This window comes from Zophobas morio, unplaced genomic scaffold (assembly GCF_036711695.1).
Source record: "Zophobas morio isolate AGI-343-1 ecotype UQ-CSIRO unplaced genomic scaffold, CSIRO_AGI_Zmor_V1 ptg000018l, whole genome shotgun sequence".
NCBI classification, from domain to species: Eukaryota; Metazoa; Arthropoda; class Insecta; order Coleoptera; family Tenebrionidae; genus Zophobas; species Zophobas morio.
The window spans coordinates 3,552,194-3,570,125 of NW_026972123.1; the positions used below are offsets into that span (position 1 = coordinate 3,552,194).

Sequence of the window (17,932 nt, forward strand, 5' to 3'; positions counted from 1 at the left end):
ATTGGAGTTAACGAAGAAATGAAAGCGGATATGAATTCTGCGGCCCAAAAATCTACAAGAAAATGTATTTAGTAAAATTTCGAAAATTTTGTTGAAAATTGGTCGAAAGTTGAGGTAGTTTGCATATTTTTTAATGTTTCAAATGACGATTCTGGAAAAACCATTGGAGTTATCGAGGAAATGAAAGCAGACATGACTTCTGCGGCCTGAAATCTACAAGAAAATGTAGTTAGTAAAATTTCGAAAATTTTCTTAAAAATTTTGTCGAAAATCGGGCGGATTTTGCATATTTTTATACATTTCAAAGAATGATTCTGGAAGAACCATTGGAATTATCGAAGAAATGAAAGCGGATATGACTTCTGCGGCCCTAAATCTACAAGAAAATGTATTTAGTGAAATTTTGAAAATTTTGTTGAAAATTGGTCGAAAATTGAGGTATTTTGCATATTTTTGAAGGTTTCAAAAGACGATTCTGGAAAAAACCATTGGAGTTATCGAAGAAATTAAAGCAGACATGACTTCTGCGGCCTGAAATCTACAAGAAAATGTAGTTAGTAAAATTTCGAAAATTTTCTTAAAAATTTTGTCGAAAATTGGGCGGATTTTGCATATTTTTATACATTTCAAAGAATGATTCTAGAAAAATCATTGGAGTAAACGAAGAAATGAAAGCGGATATGACTTCTGCGGCCCGAAATCTACAAGAAAATGTATTTAGTGAAATTTCGAAAATTTTGTTGAAAATTGGTCGAAAATTGTGTGGATTTTGCATATTTTTATATACTTCAAAGGACGATTCTGGAAAAACCATTGGAGTTATCGAAGAAATGAAAGCGAATATGACTTCCGCGGCCCGCAATCTACAAGAAAATAGATTTAGTGAAATTTTGAAAATTTTGTTGAAATTTAGTCAAAAATTGGGGTATTTTGCATATTTTTGAATGTTTCAAAGGTCGATTCTGGAAAAACCATTGTAATAATCGAAGAAATGAAAGCAGACATGACTTCTGCGGCCTGAAATCTGCAAGAAAATGTATTTAGTGAAATTTTGAAAATTTTGTTGAAAATTGGTCGAAAATTGAGGTATTTTGCATATTTTTGAAGGTTTCAAAAGACGATTCTGGAAAAACCATTGGAGTTATCGAAGAAATGAAAGCAGACATGACTTCTGCGGCCTGAAATCTACAAGAAAATGTAGTTAGTGAATTTTCGAAAATTTTCTTAAAAATTGGTCGAAAATTGGGCGGATTTTGCATATTTTTATACATTTCAAAGAATGATTCTGGAAGAACCATTGGAATTATCGAAGAAATGAAAGCGGATATGACTTCTGCGGCCCGAAATCTACAAGAAAATGTATTTAGTGAAATTTCGAAAATTTTATTGAAAAATGGTCGAAAATTGAGGCATTTTGCATAAGACTTCTGCGGCTCGAAATCTACAGGAAAATGTATTTAGTAAAATTTCGAAAATTTTGTTGAAAATTGGTCGAAAATTGGACGGGTTTTGCATATTTTTATATATTTCAAAGGACGATTCCGAAAGAAACATTGGAGTTATCGAAGAAATGAAAGCAGACATGACTTCTGTGGCCTGAAATCTACAAGAAAATGTAGTTAGTGAAATTTCGAAAATTTTCTTAAAAATTGGTCGAAAATTGGGCGGATTTTGCATATTTTTATACATTTCAAAGAATGATTCTGGAAGAACCATTGGAATTATCGAAGAAATGAAAGCGGATATGACTTCTGCTGCCCGAAATCAACAAGAAAATGTATTTAGTGAAATTTCGTAAATTTTGTTGAAAATTGGTCGAAAATTGGGCGGGTTTAGCATATTTTTATATATTTCAAAGGACGATTCTGGAAGAAACATTGGAGTTATCGAAGAAATGAAAGCGGATATGACTTCTGCGGCCCTAAATCAACAAGATAATGTATTTAGTGAAATTTCGAAAATTTTGTTGAAAATTGGTCGAAAATTGGGGTATTTTGTACATTTTTGAATGTTTCAAATGACGATTCTAGAAGAACCTTTGGAGTTATCGAAGAAAGGAAAGCGGATATGACTTCTGCGGCCCGAAATCTACAAGAAAATGTATTTAGAAAATTTACGAAAATTTTGTTGAAAATTGGTCGAAAATTGGGCGGGTTTAGCATATTTTTATATATTTCAAAGTACCATTCTGGAAAAACCATTGGAGTTATCGAAGAAATGAGAGCGGATATGACTTCTGCGGCCCGAAATCTACAAGAAAATATATTTAGTGAAATTTCTACAATTGTATTGAAAATTGGTCGAAAATTGGGCGGATTTTACATATTTTTATATATTTCAAAGTACGATTCTGGAAGAATCATTGGAATAATCGAAGAAATGAAAGCGGATGTGACTTCTGCGGCCCGAAATCTACAATAAAATGTATTTAATAAAATTTCGAAAATTTCGTTGAAAATTGGTCTAAAATTGGGGTATTTTGGGTATTTTTGAATATTTCAAAGGACGATTCTGGAAAAACCATTGGAGTTATCAAAGACATGAAAGCGGATATGACTTCTGCGCCCCGAAATTTACAAGAAAATGTATTTAGTGAAATTTCGAAAATTTTGTTGAATATTGGTCGAAAATTGAGGGATTTTGCATATTTTTGAAGGTTTCAAAAGACGATTCTGAAAGAAACATTGGAGTTATCGAAGATATGAAAGCGGTTATGACTTCTGCGGCCCGAAATTTACAAGAAAATGTATTTAGAAAATTTACGAAAATTTTGTTGAAAATTGGTCGAAAATTGGGCGGGTTTAGCATATATTTATATATTTCAAAGTACCATTCTGGAAAAACCATTGGAGTTATCGAAGAAATGAAACCAGATGTGACTTCTGCGGCTCGAAATCCACAAGAAAATGTATTTTGTAAAATTTCGAAAATTTTGTTGAAAATTGGTCGAAAATTGGGGTATTTTGTATATTTTTGAATGTTTCAAAGTACCATTCTGGAAAAACCATTGGAGTTATCGAAGAAATGAAACCTGATGTGACTTCTGCGGCTCGAAATCCACAAGAAAATGTATTTAGTGAAATTTCGAAAATTTTGTTAATAATTGGTCGAAAATTGAGGTAATTTGCATATTTTTGAAGGTTTCAAAAGACGATTCTGGAAGAACCATTGGAGTTATCGTAGAAATGAAAGCGGATTTGACTTCTCCGCCCGAAATCCACAAGAGAGTGTATTTAGTGAAATTTCGAAAATTTTGTTGAAAATTGGGGTATTTTGTACATTTTTGAATGTTTCAAAAGACGATTCTGGAAGAACCATTGGAGTTATCGAAGAAAGGAAAGCGGGAGTGTCTTCTACGGCCCGAAATCTACAAGAAAATGTATTTAGTGAAATTTCGAAAATTTTGTTGAAAATTTGCATATTTTTATGCATCTCAAAGGATGATTCTGGAAGAACCACTGGAGATATCGAAGAAATGAAAGCGGATATGAATTCTGCCGCTCGAAATCTACAAGAAAATGTATTTAGTGAAATTTCGAAAATTTTGTTGAATATTGGTCGAAAATTGAGGTAATTCGCATATTTTTGAAAGTTTCAAAACACGATTCTGGAAGAACCATTGGAGTTATCGAAGAAAGGAAAGCGGGAGTGTCTTCTACGGCCCGAAATCTATAAGAAGATGTATTTAGTAAAATTTCGAAAATTTTGTTGAAAATTGGTCGAAAATTGGGCGGGTTTTGCATATTTTTATACATCTCAAAGGATGATTTTGGAAAAATCATTGGAGTTAACGAAGAAATAAAAGTGGATATGACTTCTGCGGCTCGAAATCTACAAGAAAATGTATTTAGTAAAATTTCGAAAATTTTGTTAAAAATTGGTCAAAAATTGGGCGGGTTTAGCATATTTTTATATATTTCAAAGGACGATTCTGGAAAAACCATTGGAGTTATTGAAGAAATGAAAGCGGATATGACTTCTGCGGCCCGAAATCTACAAGAAAATGTATTTCATAATAATAATAATAATAATAATAATAATAATAATAATAATTTAGTTACGCTGGACTTTTGGGGATGGGGTGAGATTAGAGAATAATAGCAGACTAATTTGTATGCTGTAATTCTAGAATCTCGAAAGTTGTTCTGTTAATCTAATCAATGCATATCATTACTTGGTCTTAGTACCCGTAATGATAGAAGTCTTGCCTGAATGCAGGTCATTTCCGGGTCAGTGGTGGGTCTTAATTTATTGTCTGTAAGGGCTGCGTACAATTGCAATCATTAAACTTGTCAAATTTAATAAATAATAATAATATAAAAAATACAAAAAACAGAGATGCACATATAAACGTACTAACATACATATAAACACCTACATAGTAAGGAATTCATTCTTTGAGTAGACAGCTTTTTCCGTTTACAAAACTTTCACGATTTAATAAATTTTTTGTCATTATTGATTACTTTAATATTTTCTGGCAGATGATTGTACAGTCTCATCGCTACCTCTCGAGGAGCTTATTGTACTAATGTAAGATTACATTTTTTTTTATATATAATTTATGGCTCATTCTTCTTTGGTACTTATTTATATCACCATTAGTCTTGAACATATGTAGATTTCGTTTTACATATCCAATGCATTCCAAAACATATATGCTGGTTATTGTTAATATTTTATGTTTTATAAAAAGTTGATGACATGAACCTCTTTGTGGTAGATTAAATATCAATCTAAGAATTTTTTTTTGCATAATAAAAATTCTATTTACAAATACAGAGTTGCCCCAGCACATAATTCCGTACGAAAGGTAAGGGTTTATACATCCATGATAATATTTCATAAATGTTGACACATTTACGTTTTCTTTTAACTGCCTTACACAGAAGCACAGGCTAGTCAGTTTTTTAACTACTATATCGATATGAGGTTCGCAAGTTAAATGTTCATCCACAGTCACACCTAAAAAATTTACAACATTATTATGTTTTACTGAAGCTGTAGTGGACTTAATTAATACGCTAAAGTTTTTTTGCCTAGGATGAGCCGAAAACTGCAAATATGATGTTTTGTCTTTATTCGGAGATAAAAAGTTTTTAGAGCAATACGATTCCATACTTAAAACACATTTACTTCCATGAACACTTAAGCATGCTATAACATTAGATGTAACAATTGCGGATGAATCATCTGCAAATAGTCGTAATGAATAGTTCTTTTCGGAATGTATACAATCATTAATAAAGATTATAAAAAGAAGCGGGCCCAATATGCTGCCCTGAGGTACGCCGGTGCTAATGGCTTTTTTATCTGATAAATAGGGTCTCTGATTGTAAGTAACTTTTACCACCTGTTGTCGTCCTGTTAAATAATTTTTTACCCATTGCAAAGCTACACCTCTGATTCCGTATGCTTCCAGTTTATCACATATGAGTTTATGATTCAAAGTATCAAACGCACGGCTTAGGTCAAAATATATCCCTACTACTTTCTTTTTATCATCTAAAGAATCAAATATCTCCATTAACTTTGACACAATAGCATCTTGTGTTCTTCCTCCTTTTTTGAAACCAAATTGTTTGTCATTTAGAATATTGTGTCTTTCTATGAAGGAATATAATCTTCGATAAAAGGCCTTTTCAAAATTGTTTGAAAAAATTGACAACAATGCAACAGGTCTGTAATTATTCATTTTTGATGTATTACCTTTTTTATGTATAGGTACAATTATTGCTGTTTTGAGGTCATCTGGGAAAATTCCCGTACTAAATGAGGTATTTATTAAATTTGTTAACAGAGCTATTGTGGTTTCAGGAACATATTTTAATAAATAATACGGTATCCCATCTAGTCCTTTCGATTTTTTATTAGCCACAGATGAAATAATGTAATATACCTCTGGTATTACTACAGGATCTAAAAACATTGAGTATCTATCTATTAAATGGAATATTTTGTAGTCTATTTGTGTTATCATTACGGGTATTTTAAAAGTTTTTGTTATATTCTGTATTGAATTAATAAAAAAGGAATTGAAACTATTTGCTACATTTAAACAACCTGTTATATTTTCATTTTCAGAGTTTTGTAATGTGTCTGGTAAATTATTTATTTTGTTATTAGGACGAAGCGAATTTATTATTTTCCAAGCACCCTTACCTATATTCATCCATGTTTTTAGAATATTGTCATAATAATCTTTTTTTTTTTTTTGACTAGAATTTTATGTTGATTTTGAAGGATCTTGTAGTGTTTTAGAACCTCAGGGTAAATTTTTGTGATTTTATGCATATCTTGTAATCTTCGGCTACTGGCAATAATTTCATTATTAAGCCAAGGTTTTGGGTGGATGGTTTTTTTTTATATTGATTTCTTTTTCTTGGTTTGGGAACGCCAAATCAAAATTGTAGTCAAATAATTGAAAGAATTTTTGGAATTTTTTTGGTCCCGGATTGTTATAAACGTCACTCCATGATTCCGATTGTAACAGATTCTGAAATTTTTCTATATTTTTTTTTGAGACATTTCTTTTATAAACTATGCATTTTTTATTGTCGTTTAATTTATTAATTAAACCATTAATTTGGAGTAACTGCCCGTAATGATCTGTGATATCGTTTTCGATGATATGAGTACTGGCTCTGTTGAAATTGTTCGATATGAAGATGTTATCAATGGTTGTTTTTGACTTGCCGCAGACTCTGGTCGGTTCAAAGACATATTGTTCTAGACCATATGGTGATAAAGTATCAAGAACCAAATTTTTGTGCTTACTGTTTATCTGGCAATCAATGTTAAAGTCCCCACACAGGACTGTTTTCGTAGCCGGTTTATGAAGCTTTTTCAACAGGTCCTCAAGTTGCAGCATAGAAGCCCTACAATCTCCTCCAGACCTGTAAATACTTATTATAGTAATTGCACATTTGCTTAAATTTAGTTTGATGCAACAAACTTCAAACAATTTCTCAAAGTTTAGTTTAGAGTTCGGCGTTTGTGCTTAGGGGAAAGTCCCCTCATTCGGACCTAGTCGGACATTTTTTCAATTAAAACCAAAATGTAATACGATATTAACTTATCTAGTGCTGCGCCATTAACTTTGACATGTTTTCAATGTTTGGTAATTTTTTTAGAATTTTTTGAAACATCCAAATTGGTTAAAAAAAATAATTTTTGAAGATCTGCAAGTGGTCCAAAATAGGAGACTGGGTTCCTAAATTGGACCACTATATTCTTGAATTGGACCACCGGTTTTTAAATTGGACCTTCTTGGTAAAAATGCATGAAATGAACATAATTTTATTTAAAATGTGAAAAAAAAATATTAAATTTTAAAAAATAATAACAAAAATAAACATTTTAGAACTACATGTAAACTGAACAATACTGTTATAATTAGGTACAATAATCACATAAATAACGCTTTGTGCGCGATTCAGCTCCTGAACATGTTTCGTGAACCCATTTTTTGCATCCATTGCACTGAATCATGCCTTTCAGCGTTGTTCCTCGCAGAGGAAGCAGTACCATTCTTGCACATTGGCCTGTATAATAACGTCTTGTTTTGTATTTGGTATTTTGTCCTTACGCAAACCAGATGGACCTGCTTTGGGTTCTTTAAGTTCATCAACAAATTTGCTCTTAGTCTTCTGTTTTTTCTTTTGTTCCAACTGTTCCTTGTAAGGTGTGTTGTTAATATTGTAGTTTTTTGCGTCTTTTTTTCTTTTTCTTTTTGTTGTTTGCTTAATTATCTTGGGCATAGGTGAAATTTCTAGAGGTGTATAATAATGCAGAGTGGCAGTTTCATTATCAAGTCTTAATTCCTCAGTCTCTAGTTTCGTATTGTTCTCTACTTCAGTAATCAGCTGTTTTTCAGTCTTATTTTTTGGATTAGAGTGCTCATCAATCCTGAAATCTCCGCATCCATCTAGTATAACATCATAGTTAATAGATTATAGCAAGAAAATTTATTATTGGGCATTGTAATACGAAGTTCTAAAATTACGCGCCTAGATACTTGGTCAAATCGGGAGTTCCTTCAATTAGACCGGTCCAAATAAGGAGAATCTAAGGTGGTCCAATTTACGCGCTGGTACAAAATTGACTATTTTCTTGTGTTAAAACGCTATAACGAAATAAAACATATTTATTTCTAGGTTACGTTCTTAATTTCATTACGCTTTGACCAATGTAGTCTTTGGGCACTGTATTTATGAAATAGTTTAGGCTATATATCCTTACAAAAACATGCGAAAAGTTGTATCACAATGGTAGCAAAATTTCTTTGCAATTTAACAAGCAGACACTTACCGCTACAGAATGGAATTTTGCACAACACTGCTTTGGCGCCAAATACTTTCGAATAATATGCACTAGATGTCGGCAACTATTCTAGATTTAACAAAAATAGGGTGGTTCAATTCAGGCACTGGTCCAATAAGGGGGACTTTCCCCTATATGATCGCTTTGATTTTATCTTCAAATTTTTTGCGTCCTTTTTCTGAAATGACATAACCCAAATAATGAATTCTCTTCGTGAAAATTTGACATTTTTCTCGATTCAGATACAGATTATATTTACGTAATCGTTCAAGAACTTTAATTAAACGAAATTTACATTCTTCAATTGAAGAATCTTGAACCATTATATCATCAAAATACGCTGTGGTACCTTCTAAATCGTGAACAATTTGATCGATGACTTTATGAAATTAATTTGGAGCCGTTTTGATACCAAAAAAGAGTCGTTTAGCTAAATATGTACCTCGTTGAGTTGAAATTGTTTGTATTAGTGCACTTTCATCATCAACAGGAACATGTAAATATGGTTTGAAGACGTCTAATGTACAGAAATATTTACCATTTTTCATTTTATTGAAAATATCTTCTATTCTGGGAATAGGATAATTAACGATTATCTTGAAGTTGATTCTTGATAGTTACTTTGTAATCAGCACACACTCTAATGTCACCATTCTTTTTCGGCACAATAACTAAAGGTGTTCCCCACTCGGAGTGATCAGTTTTCTTAATAATACTTTGATTTTCTAAGTCATCTAATTCCTGTTCAACTTTCTCTTGGAGAGGGTAAGGAACTCGGCGAGGTTTTATAAAATTGGTTGTGTATTAGCTCGAAGATATAAAGAGCATTGATAGTTTTTTAATTTCACCAACTTTTGGTTGAAAAACGTCGCTAAATTGATTAAAAATTTCTGACATTGATTGTTGACAAGTAGAAATAGAATAAAAGTCATGAAGACTTATCTGTAGGTTTCGAATCCATCTTCTTCCGATATTGGCTGTACCATAATCAGAAATGACAAATAAATCTCCCATGAACTTCTTCTTTTTATATGTAACAAGTATTCGTATGTAACCCAGAGGTTTAAATGTTTTTTTGCTGTCCTTAGAATATCCTTCAGTTTCAATAATTTTAATTACTCTTTTTTTTTGTTATTAAAAATTTTCGAATAATGAAAACCTTGTCAACATCTTGTTTTTTAAGTTGTGACATATGAGTGGTTTAAGATTTTTTTTGCTTCATTTGTTTTCGAGATGCAAGGCCAACTTAATTTTTTTTAAATGGTAGTAATAGAGTAAATTATCTTCAACATCACTCTCAACTTAACCTCCAATCGAGTCCAAGGCAAACGCTGCACATAAAAACACGCAAGAGTAATTTAAATAATGCGCCTTGGTATCAATAACAACAAAAACCAGAACTGTGTACGAACAAAAAAATAAAAAAGTAAGTATATTTTCTCCGTAAACACAAACCACAGTGCAACAAACTTATTTTCTACTCCATGTATCCACAGATAGTTACTATCTTTTTTCGAACACCACCCGCGAGTTCTTGATCCTTAGTACTATGAAGTGCTGCCACTGCACTTCGTCCATTGTCGCCGGCTCCACAGTCCTCACTCTAAGTTTCTGGATGATCATGGCGAGAAAAACCTTCATCGACATCATGGCGTACCTCAAACCGATGCAATTCCTCACCCCATAACTAAAGGGAATGTAGGAACAACGATGTCTTGTTTCAGAGACATCGGGTAGAAACCTGTCCGGGTCAAACTTTTTGGGGTCGGGCCAGACCGCTGGGTCTTGGTGGAGGTATATTATGGGAATGAGAATGTTAGAACCTGCTGGGTAAACGTAAGGATCTACAACAAATAATTTTGGTTTGATGGTTAAATAGTAGGACATGAATCACCTGCTTTAATATCGTTGTTAATGCGTCTACTGATCACTGGAAGGGCTGGAACTAACCTCATGGTTTCTTTGAGAACGCGTTCGGTAAATTCGAGTCGATTGAGATCTTCCAGGGTTGGATTCTTCGTGGTGGAACCCAGGACGGAAATAATCTCGTCGTATAGTTTATCCTAATCCGAAGTTTATCAGAAGGGGGAAATTTTAGACCGATTTTACCTGAATTTCTGGATTTATCCCCAGGAAGACCAAAGCGGCGGCAATTGTGGCGGCCGTACTTTCAGTACCAGCGTGAAGCATCGTCACCGTTTCCTCCAGAACTTGACCGGGTGAAATCGCGTCGGTTTCGCTGCACATTTTGACCAAGTGTGGCAGAAAACGCTTTTCCCTCAAGGAGTTACCTGAGAAAATATATTTCGTTACATTTTTTTTTCCAAAAAATTATTCAACCCACTTTCGTACTTCTTCGCCTCGTACGACTCTTCCACTAGAGTTAACATCTGCAATTGTCAACTAAAATTTGTCTTTTGGATTTTCGTGACTTACGTTTCTAGGTAAGTTGCGACCTTCTTCACAATACTTGGCGTGTTTTTTCGATAAACTTGAATTTTTCCAGATCAAGTGGAGGCGGTACCAGAATTTGTACGTTCGTTGCATGAAGATGTCGCCGAAGCTGTCCGAAACGTGAAATTATTTTAAATTAAATTTTTGATTTAGAACTATGTACTTACATTGAAGCCGCTACAATAAAGTCGTATCTGTTCTTGTGCAGAGATGGTTCTGAATCACCTAGAGTTTCTGCAAAATACGAATTTATCCGGACTAAACTGAATTAAAAAGTACTACCGATCACGTTGTCCAGAGTTGTCCGCCAGGTATATTTGATTATGTCGGTCTGTTCAGTCCCGGCCGTTTTTTCCAAAATATCCACCAACTCTGTAGTATATCTGATGTATGCATCCAGGAAAGAATTAATAACTTGTAGATTAAAACTCGGATTGATTAATTTCCTGTTGACTTTCCAGGACGAAGCTAAATCACCAAATATAACACAAGTTAAATAAAACAAACCCGTTTTACCTTCGGCCGTCAAAATCGACCCTTTCGAGTACTCGTCAAAATTTTTATAAATGTTGGACTTATCCAGGAACGTACTCAAGACAGTTTCGGCATCTGTGGGTCGATTGGTCACAATGTACAACTCCGAGCCAGTCCATGCTTTCCAAACGGGATAATACGTTTTAGACTGTTTGATAATTTCGTTAATAAAACCTGAAATTCGAAACTTTAAAACCCACACTCAATCTTCGTGTCGCGGTTACCCTTTTTCGACACATTAATGAGGGAAAAAGTCCCCACTAGTGGCACGGCAGCCGGTCCTGGAATTTTGAAAGAATGGAATAAAATTTGCCACTTGCCGTATAAAAGTATGGTGAAAACGAATAACGCAACGAAAATGAGGACAAACACCAGCATGATGAGCTCGCGGCGGTTGAATAACGCAAGAGTTAGCTGGAAGAGTCAAGGAGGAGTTATTTATACTTGCATGAGACAATTATGATGATGATAGGTATGGCTGCAACTTGAGGTGCATTTTTATCAGCCGTAATAAAAACATTAGTGGAAGATGGGTAATCAAGGGCGGTCGACTTTGGAGCGTTGGGTCGGTGCGGTATTGGTAGTTTCCGATGGGTTAGTTCTGGGAAAAACCCATGTCGAGTGATTCTTTGTATTCGAGGAGAGGGAATTAATAAGGTATTCCTGTATTTGTGGTTTATGAAACTGTGGTCAGTTTTTACCCTAGTCATGCAGGTTTATGGGAAAAAATCAAAATTGTACAGTTTTTGGGATTTTTTGATTTTTCAATTTTTCAGTTTTCAATATCTCGCGTTTCCGAAATTTCGATTTTTTGATTTGTCGATTGTTCGATTTTTGGATATTTCAATTTTTGAATTTTTCGATTTTTGATCCTCTAGTACTAGTTTATTGATTTTTAAATTCTTCGAATTTCCAATATTTTCAAATTTTGGCGTTTCTAAATTTTCGATTTTTCGATTCTCAATTTTTAGACTTCTTGTCTTCTTTTAGTTTTTTTGAAAGTCTCCAATTTTTCGATTTTTCAAGTTTTTAATTTTTCGATTTTTCGATATTTCAATTTTGGGATTTTTCACTATTTTCACTTTGAAGTTTTTCAATTTTTTAATGCCTCGATTTTCAAATATTTTAATTTCTCGATTTTCAATTTTTCGGTTACTGAATTTTTGATTTTTCGATTAATCAATTTTTCAATTTTTATTTTTTCGGATTTTTCGATTTTTTTTATTCTTCAGTCTTTTGATTTTTAAATTTTTCGATTTTTCAATATTTCAATTTTCGATTAATCGATTTTTCGATTTTATGATTTCTCGACTTCTCTACTTCTCAACTTTTAGATTTTTTTATTTTTCGATATTTTGTTTTTCTTATTTTTCGACTTCTCGATTTCTCGATTTTTCGGTTTTCAAATTTTCAATTCTCCGCGTTTTCGATCTTTCAATTTTTCGATTTTGTCGACTTTTCGATTTCTCCATTTTTCGATTTTTCCATCTTTCAATTTTTCGGATTTTTCGATTTTTTGATTCTTCCGTTTTTTTGATTTTAAATTCTTCGATTTTTCGATATTTCAATTTTCGATTAATCGATTTTTCGATTTTATGATTTTTCAACTTTCGATTCTCAATTTTTCGACTTCTCAACTTCTCAACTTTGAGATTTTTTTATTTTTCAATTTTTTGATTTTCTCATTTTTCGACTTCTCGATTTCTCGATTGATTTTCAAATTTCAATTCCCCACGTTTTCGATTTTTCAATTTTTCGATTTTGTCGACTTTTCGATTTCTCGATTTTTCGATTATTCAATACTTCGATATTTCATTTTCTGTATTTTTCGATTTTTTGTTTTTTCAGTTTCTTGATTACTAAATTCTTTGATTTTTCAATACTTCAATTTTTGGCATTTCTAAATTTTCGATTTTTCAATTTTTCGATTTCGTCGACTTTTCGATTTCTTCATTTTTCGATTTTTCGATCTTTAAATTTTTCGGATTTTTCGATTTTTTGATTCTTCGGTTTTTTGATATTTACATTCTTCGAATTCTCAATATTTCAGTTTTCGATTAATCGATTTTTCAACTTTCGATTCTCAATTTTTCGACGTCTCGATTTCTCGATTTTTCGATTTTCAAATTTTCAATTCTCCACGTTTTCGATTTTTCAATTTTTCGATTTTGTCGACTTCTCGATTTCTCGATTTTTCGATAATTCAATTTTTCGATTATTCAATTCTTCGATATTTCATTTTCTGGATTTTTCGATTTTTTGTTTTATCAGTTTCTTGATTATTAAATTCTTCGATTTTTCAATACTTCAATTTTTGGTGTTTCTAAATTTTCGATTTTTCAATTCTTTGATTTTTCGACTTCTCAACTTTTAGATTTTTTGATTTTTCGGTATTTTGATTTCCTCAAACTTCGAATTCTCGATTTTTCGATTTTCAAATTTCCAATTTTCCAATTGTTCGATGTTTCGATTTATCGATTTCTCAGCTTCTCGATTTCTCGATTTGTCAATTTTCGTTATCTCGGTTTTTCGGTGTTTCAAGTTTGGGATTTTTCAGTGCTTCCGTTCTTCAATTTCTCTTCGATTTTTCAATTTTTCGATTTATCGATTGGTAAGTTTTTCGATATTTGAGTTTTGTGATTTTTCAATTCTTCGTTTCTCCGTATTTTGGTATTTAAATTTTTTGATTTTTAAAATTTTAGATTTTTCGATTTCTCGAGATTTCAATTTTTCGTTTTTCAAATTTTATCATTTTCGATTTTGCAGATTTACCAATTATTCGATCCTGTTTGTTCGATTTTTTTCTTAATTTGAATTTTTCAATTTTTCCAATTTTGATTATGCGATTTTTCGATTTTTCAATTTTTCTACTTCTCGACTTTACGATTTCTAGATATTTTGTTGTTTCAATTTCTCGATCTTTCAATGTTTCCATTGTACGATGTTTCGATTTATCGATTTCTCGACTTTTCGATTTTTGGACTTTTTGGATTTTCATATTTTTCAATTTCTGGATGTTTCAGTTTTCTGATTCCTCAATTTCTCGACTTCTCTGTTTTTCAGTGTTTAAAATTTTTCGATTTTTCAATTTTTCGTTTTTCAAATTTTATAATTTTCGATTTTGCAATTTTACCAATTATTCGTTGTGATTTTTTCAATTTTTTTTTTAATTTGAATTTTTCATTTTTTCCAATTTTGCTTACTCTATTTTTCGACTTTTCTACTTTTTAATTTTTCGATTTCTCGATATTTTGTTATTTCGATTTCTCGATGTTTCAATTTTCCAATTGTACGAAATTTCGATTTATCGATTTCTGGACTTTTCGATTTTTAAACGTTTCGGATTTTCATATTTTTCAATTTCTCGATGTTTCAATTTTTCGATTCTCCAATTTCTCGAATTCTAAATTTTTCGATTTTTTGTAATTTCAGATTTTTCGATTTCTCGATTTCTCGTTTTTTTGATTTTTCAGTTTATCGGTTTTTTCATTTTTCCTTTTTATTTTACATTTTTCGATTTTTCAATTTTTCGATTTTACGATTTTTCATTTCTTAATTGTAGGTGTTTCAATTTGTCGATTTGTCGAATTTTCCATTTCTTGACTTCTCGGTTTTTCAGTGTTTAAAATTTTTCGGTTTCTCGATTTTTCAACACTGTTATTTTGAAAAATTTTTTGATTTCTAAAATTTTAGATTTTTCGATTTCCCGATTTTTCAATTTTTCGTTTTTCAAATTTTTAATTTTCGACTTTGCAGTTTTACCAATTATTCGATCTTGTTTCTCTGATTTTTTTTTAATTTGAATTTTTCAATTTTTCCTATTTTGATTATTCGACTTTTCGACTTTTCAATTTCTCAATATTTTGTTGTTTCGATTTCTCGATCTTTCAATTTTCCAATTGTCCGAAGTTTCGATTTATCTATTTCTCGACTTTTCGATATTTAGATTTTTTGGATTTTAATTTTTTTCAATTGTTAATTTTTTGATTCTTCAATTTCTCGATTTCTCGTTTTTTTGTTTTTTCAGTTTATCGGTTTTTCAATTTTTCCTTTTTTTAGATTTTACGTTTTTCGATTTTACGATTTTTTCATTTCTTAATTGTATTTCAACTTCTCGATTTGTCGAATTTTCCATTTTTCGACTTCTCGGTTTTTCAATGTTTGAAATTCTTCTATTTCTCGATTTTTCAACACAGCTATTTTGGAAAATTTTGTTATTTCTAAAATTTTAGATTTTTTAGTTTCTCGATTTCTCAATTTTTGGTTTTTCAAATTTTATAATTTTCGATTTTGCAGTTTTACCAATTATTCGATGTGATTTTTCCGATTTTTTTTTAATTTGAGTTTTTCAAGTTTTCCAATTTTGATTATTTTCTATTCGATTTTCCAATTTTTCAACCACTTTTCGATTTCTCGATGTTTCAATTTTCCAATTGTGCGATGGTCCGATTTATCGATTTCTCGACTTTTCGATTTTTCGACTTTTTGGATTTTCATATTTTTCAATTTCTCTGTTTCAATTTTTCGATTCTTCAGTTTCTCGAATTCTAAATTTTTCGATTTTTTTTTAATTGAAGATTTTTTGATTTCTCGATTTCGCGTTTTTTTGTTTTTGTAGTTTGCCGGTTTTTCAATTTTTAAATTTTTCATTTTTCGGTTTTTCAATTCATCGATTTTACGATTTTTCAACACCGCCATTTTGGAAAACTTTTTCAATTTTTCGTTTTTCAAATTTTATGATTTTCGATTTTACAGTTTTACCAAATATTCGATGTTGATTTTTAGATTTCTCAGCTTTTCGATTTCCCGATTTTTCGATTTTCGCTATCTTGATTTTTCTGTGTTTAAGATTTGGGATTTTTCAGTGTTTCAATTCCTCAATTTCTCTTTGATTTTTCAATTTTTCGATTTATCGATTGGTCAGTTTTTCGATATTTGAGTTTTGGGATTTTTCAATTTTTCGCTTCTTTGATTTTTTGGTATTTTAACTTTTAGATTTCTAAAATTTAATTTTTTTAGATTTCTCGATTTTTCAAAATTGTTATTTTGGAAAATTTTTTGACTTCTAAAATTTTAGATTTTTCGTCTTTCAAATTTTTAATTTTAGACTTTGCAGTTTTACTAATTATTCGATCTTGTTTCTTCGATTTTTTTTAATTTGAATTTTTCAATTTTTCCTATTTTGATTATGCGATTTTCGACTTTTCAATTTCTCGATATTTTGTTTTTCGATTTCTCCATGTTTCAATTTTCGAATTGTCCGAAGTTTCGATTTATAGATTTCTGGACTTTTTGGTTTTTACACTTTTTGGATCGGTTTTTCAATTTTTCCTTTTTTAGATTTTACGTTTTTCGATTTTTCAATTTTTCGATTGTACGAGTTTTTCATTTCTTAATTGTAATTCAATTTCTCGATTTGTCGAATTTTCCATTTCTCGACTTATGGGTTTTTCAATGATTAAAATTTTTCGATTTCTCAATTTGTCAACACTGGTATTTTGGAAAATTTTTTCATTTCGGAAATTTTTGATTTTTCGATTTCCGCTTTTTCAATTTTTCGTTTTTCAAATTTTGTAATCTTCGATTTTGCAATTTTATCAATTATTCGATGTTGTTTTTTCGATTTTCTTTAAGTTGAATTTTTCAATTTTTTTCAATTTTGATTATTCGATTTTTCGTTTTTTCTACTTTTCGACTTTTTGATTTGATATTTTGTTGTTTCAATTTTCCAATTGTACGAAGTTTCGATTTATCGATTTCTCGACTTATCGATTTTTAGACTTTTGGATTTTCATATTTTTCAATTTTTCGATGTTTCAATTTTTCCATTCTTCAAGTTCTCGAGTTCTAAATTTCTCGATTTATTTTATTTCAGATTTTTCGATTTCTCGAGTTCTCGTTTTTATGTTTTTTCATTTTATCGATTTTTCAAATTTTCAATTTTTGGAATTTCGAATTTTCGATATTTCGTTTATTTTATATTTCGACTTCCGGATTTTTCAAAATCTCCAATATCGAATTTTGATTTTTCATTTTTTCAATTTTGATACATCAAATTTTCGATTTTTCGATATTCGAATTTCCAATTTGTTACCTTTTCGATTACCGGATTTTTCAGTTGTTCAGTTCTTTCATTTTTAAAATTGCGGTTTTTTGATTTTTCAATTTTCGATTTTTGAATTTTTCAATTTTCGATTGCTCGAAATTTCGATTATTCGATTCCTCAGTTTTCCTCGATTTCTTGATTATTCGATTTTTCGACTTTTCGATTTTTCCATTTTTGGATTTCCCGATTTCTTTATTTTTCGGTTTTTACACTTTTCGGTTTTTTGATTGTAGGTTTTTCCATTTTTTTGATTTTTCGAATTCTTCGTTTTTTCATTGGTCCAACTTTTCTAATTTTCGAATTTTTGATTTCTCGTATTCTTAATTATCGATTTTTTGTTTGCTCTATTTTCAATTTTTCGATTTTCCAATTTTCGATTTTTTGGTTTCTGGATTTTCGATTTTTCAATTTCGCAAATTTTAAATATTTTGATTTTTCCATTTCTCGATTATTGATTTTTAGATTCTTTGATGTCTTAATTTTTCGATTTGTGTATTTTTTAGTGTTATATGTTTC

At 30.9% G+C, this 17,932-nt stretch overlaps 1 protein-coding gene across 1 annotated transcript; it reads right to left on the reverse strand.

Annotated features, from left to right (window-relative positions):
* Positions 1-9,767: 9,767 nt before the first annotated feature.
* LOC135130930 (cytochrome P450 4C1-like) lies at positions 9,768-12,053 on the reverse strand. The gene is made up of 9 exons (XM_064058399.1): positions 11,535-12,053; positions 11,293-11,484; positions 11,059-11,244; positions 10,944-11,010; positions 10,759-10,885; positions 10,667-10,712; positions 10,432-10,613; positions 10,217-10,385; positions 9,768-10,166 (listed from the first exon to the last, which is right to left on the reverse strand). Exons 1-9 carry the CDS (start codon positions 11,686-11,688, stop codon positions 9,826-9,828), a joined length of 1,464 nt encoding a protein of 487 aa, XP_063914469.1. The 5' UTR covers positions 11,689-12,053; the 3' UTR covers positions 9,768-9,825.
* Between the last annotated feature and the right edge of the window lie 5,879 nt (positions 12,054-17,932).

Excerpts from the sequence above, each read along its gene's own strand:
- LOC135130930 (XM_064058399.1), bottom strand. The coding sequence starts at position 11,688 with ATGCTGGTGTTTGTCCTCATTTTCGTTGCGTTATTCGTTTTCACCATA. Across the intron at positions 11,485-11,534 it reads CATTAATGTGTCGAAAAAGG|GTTTTATTAACGAAATTATC; the intron begins GTAACCGCGACA and ends TTCGAATTTCAG. Across the intron at positions 10,886-10,943 it reads TTTATTGTAGCGGCTTCAAT|CTTCGGCGACATCTTCATGC; the intron begins GTAAGTACATAG and ends CGTTTCGGACAG.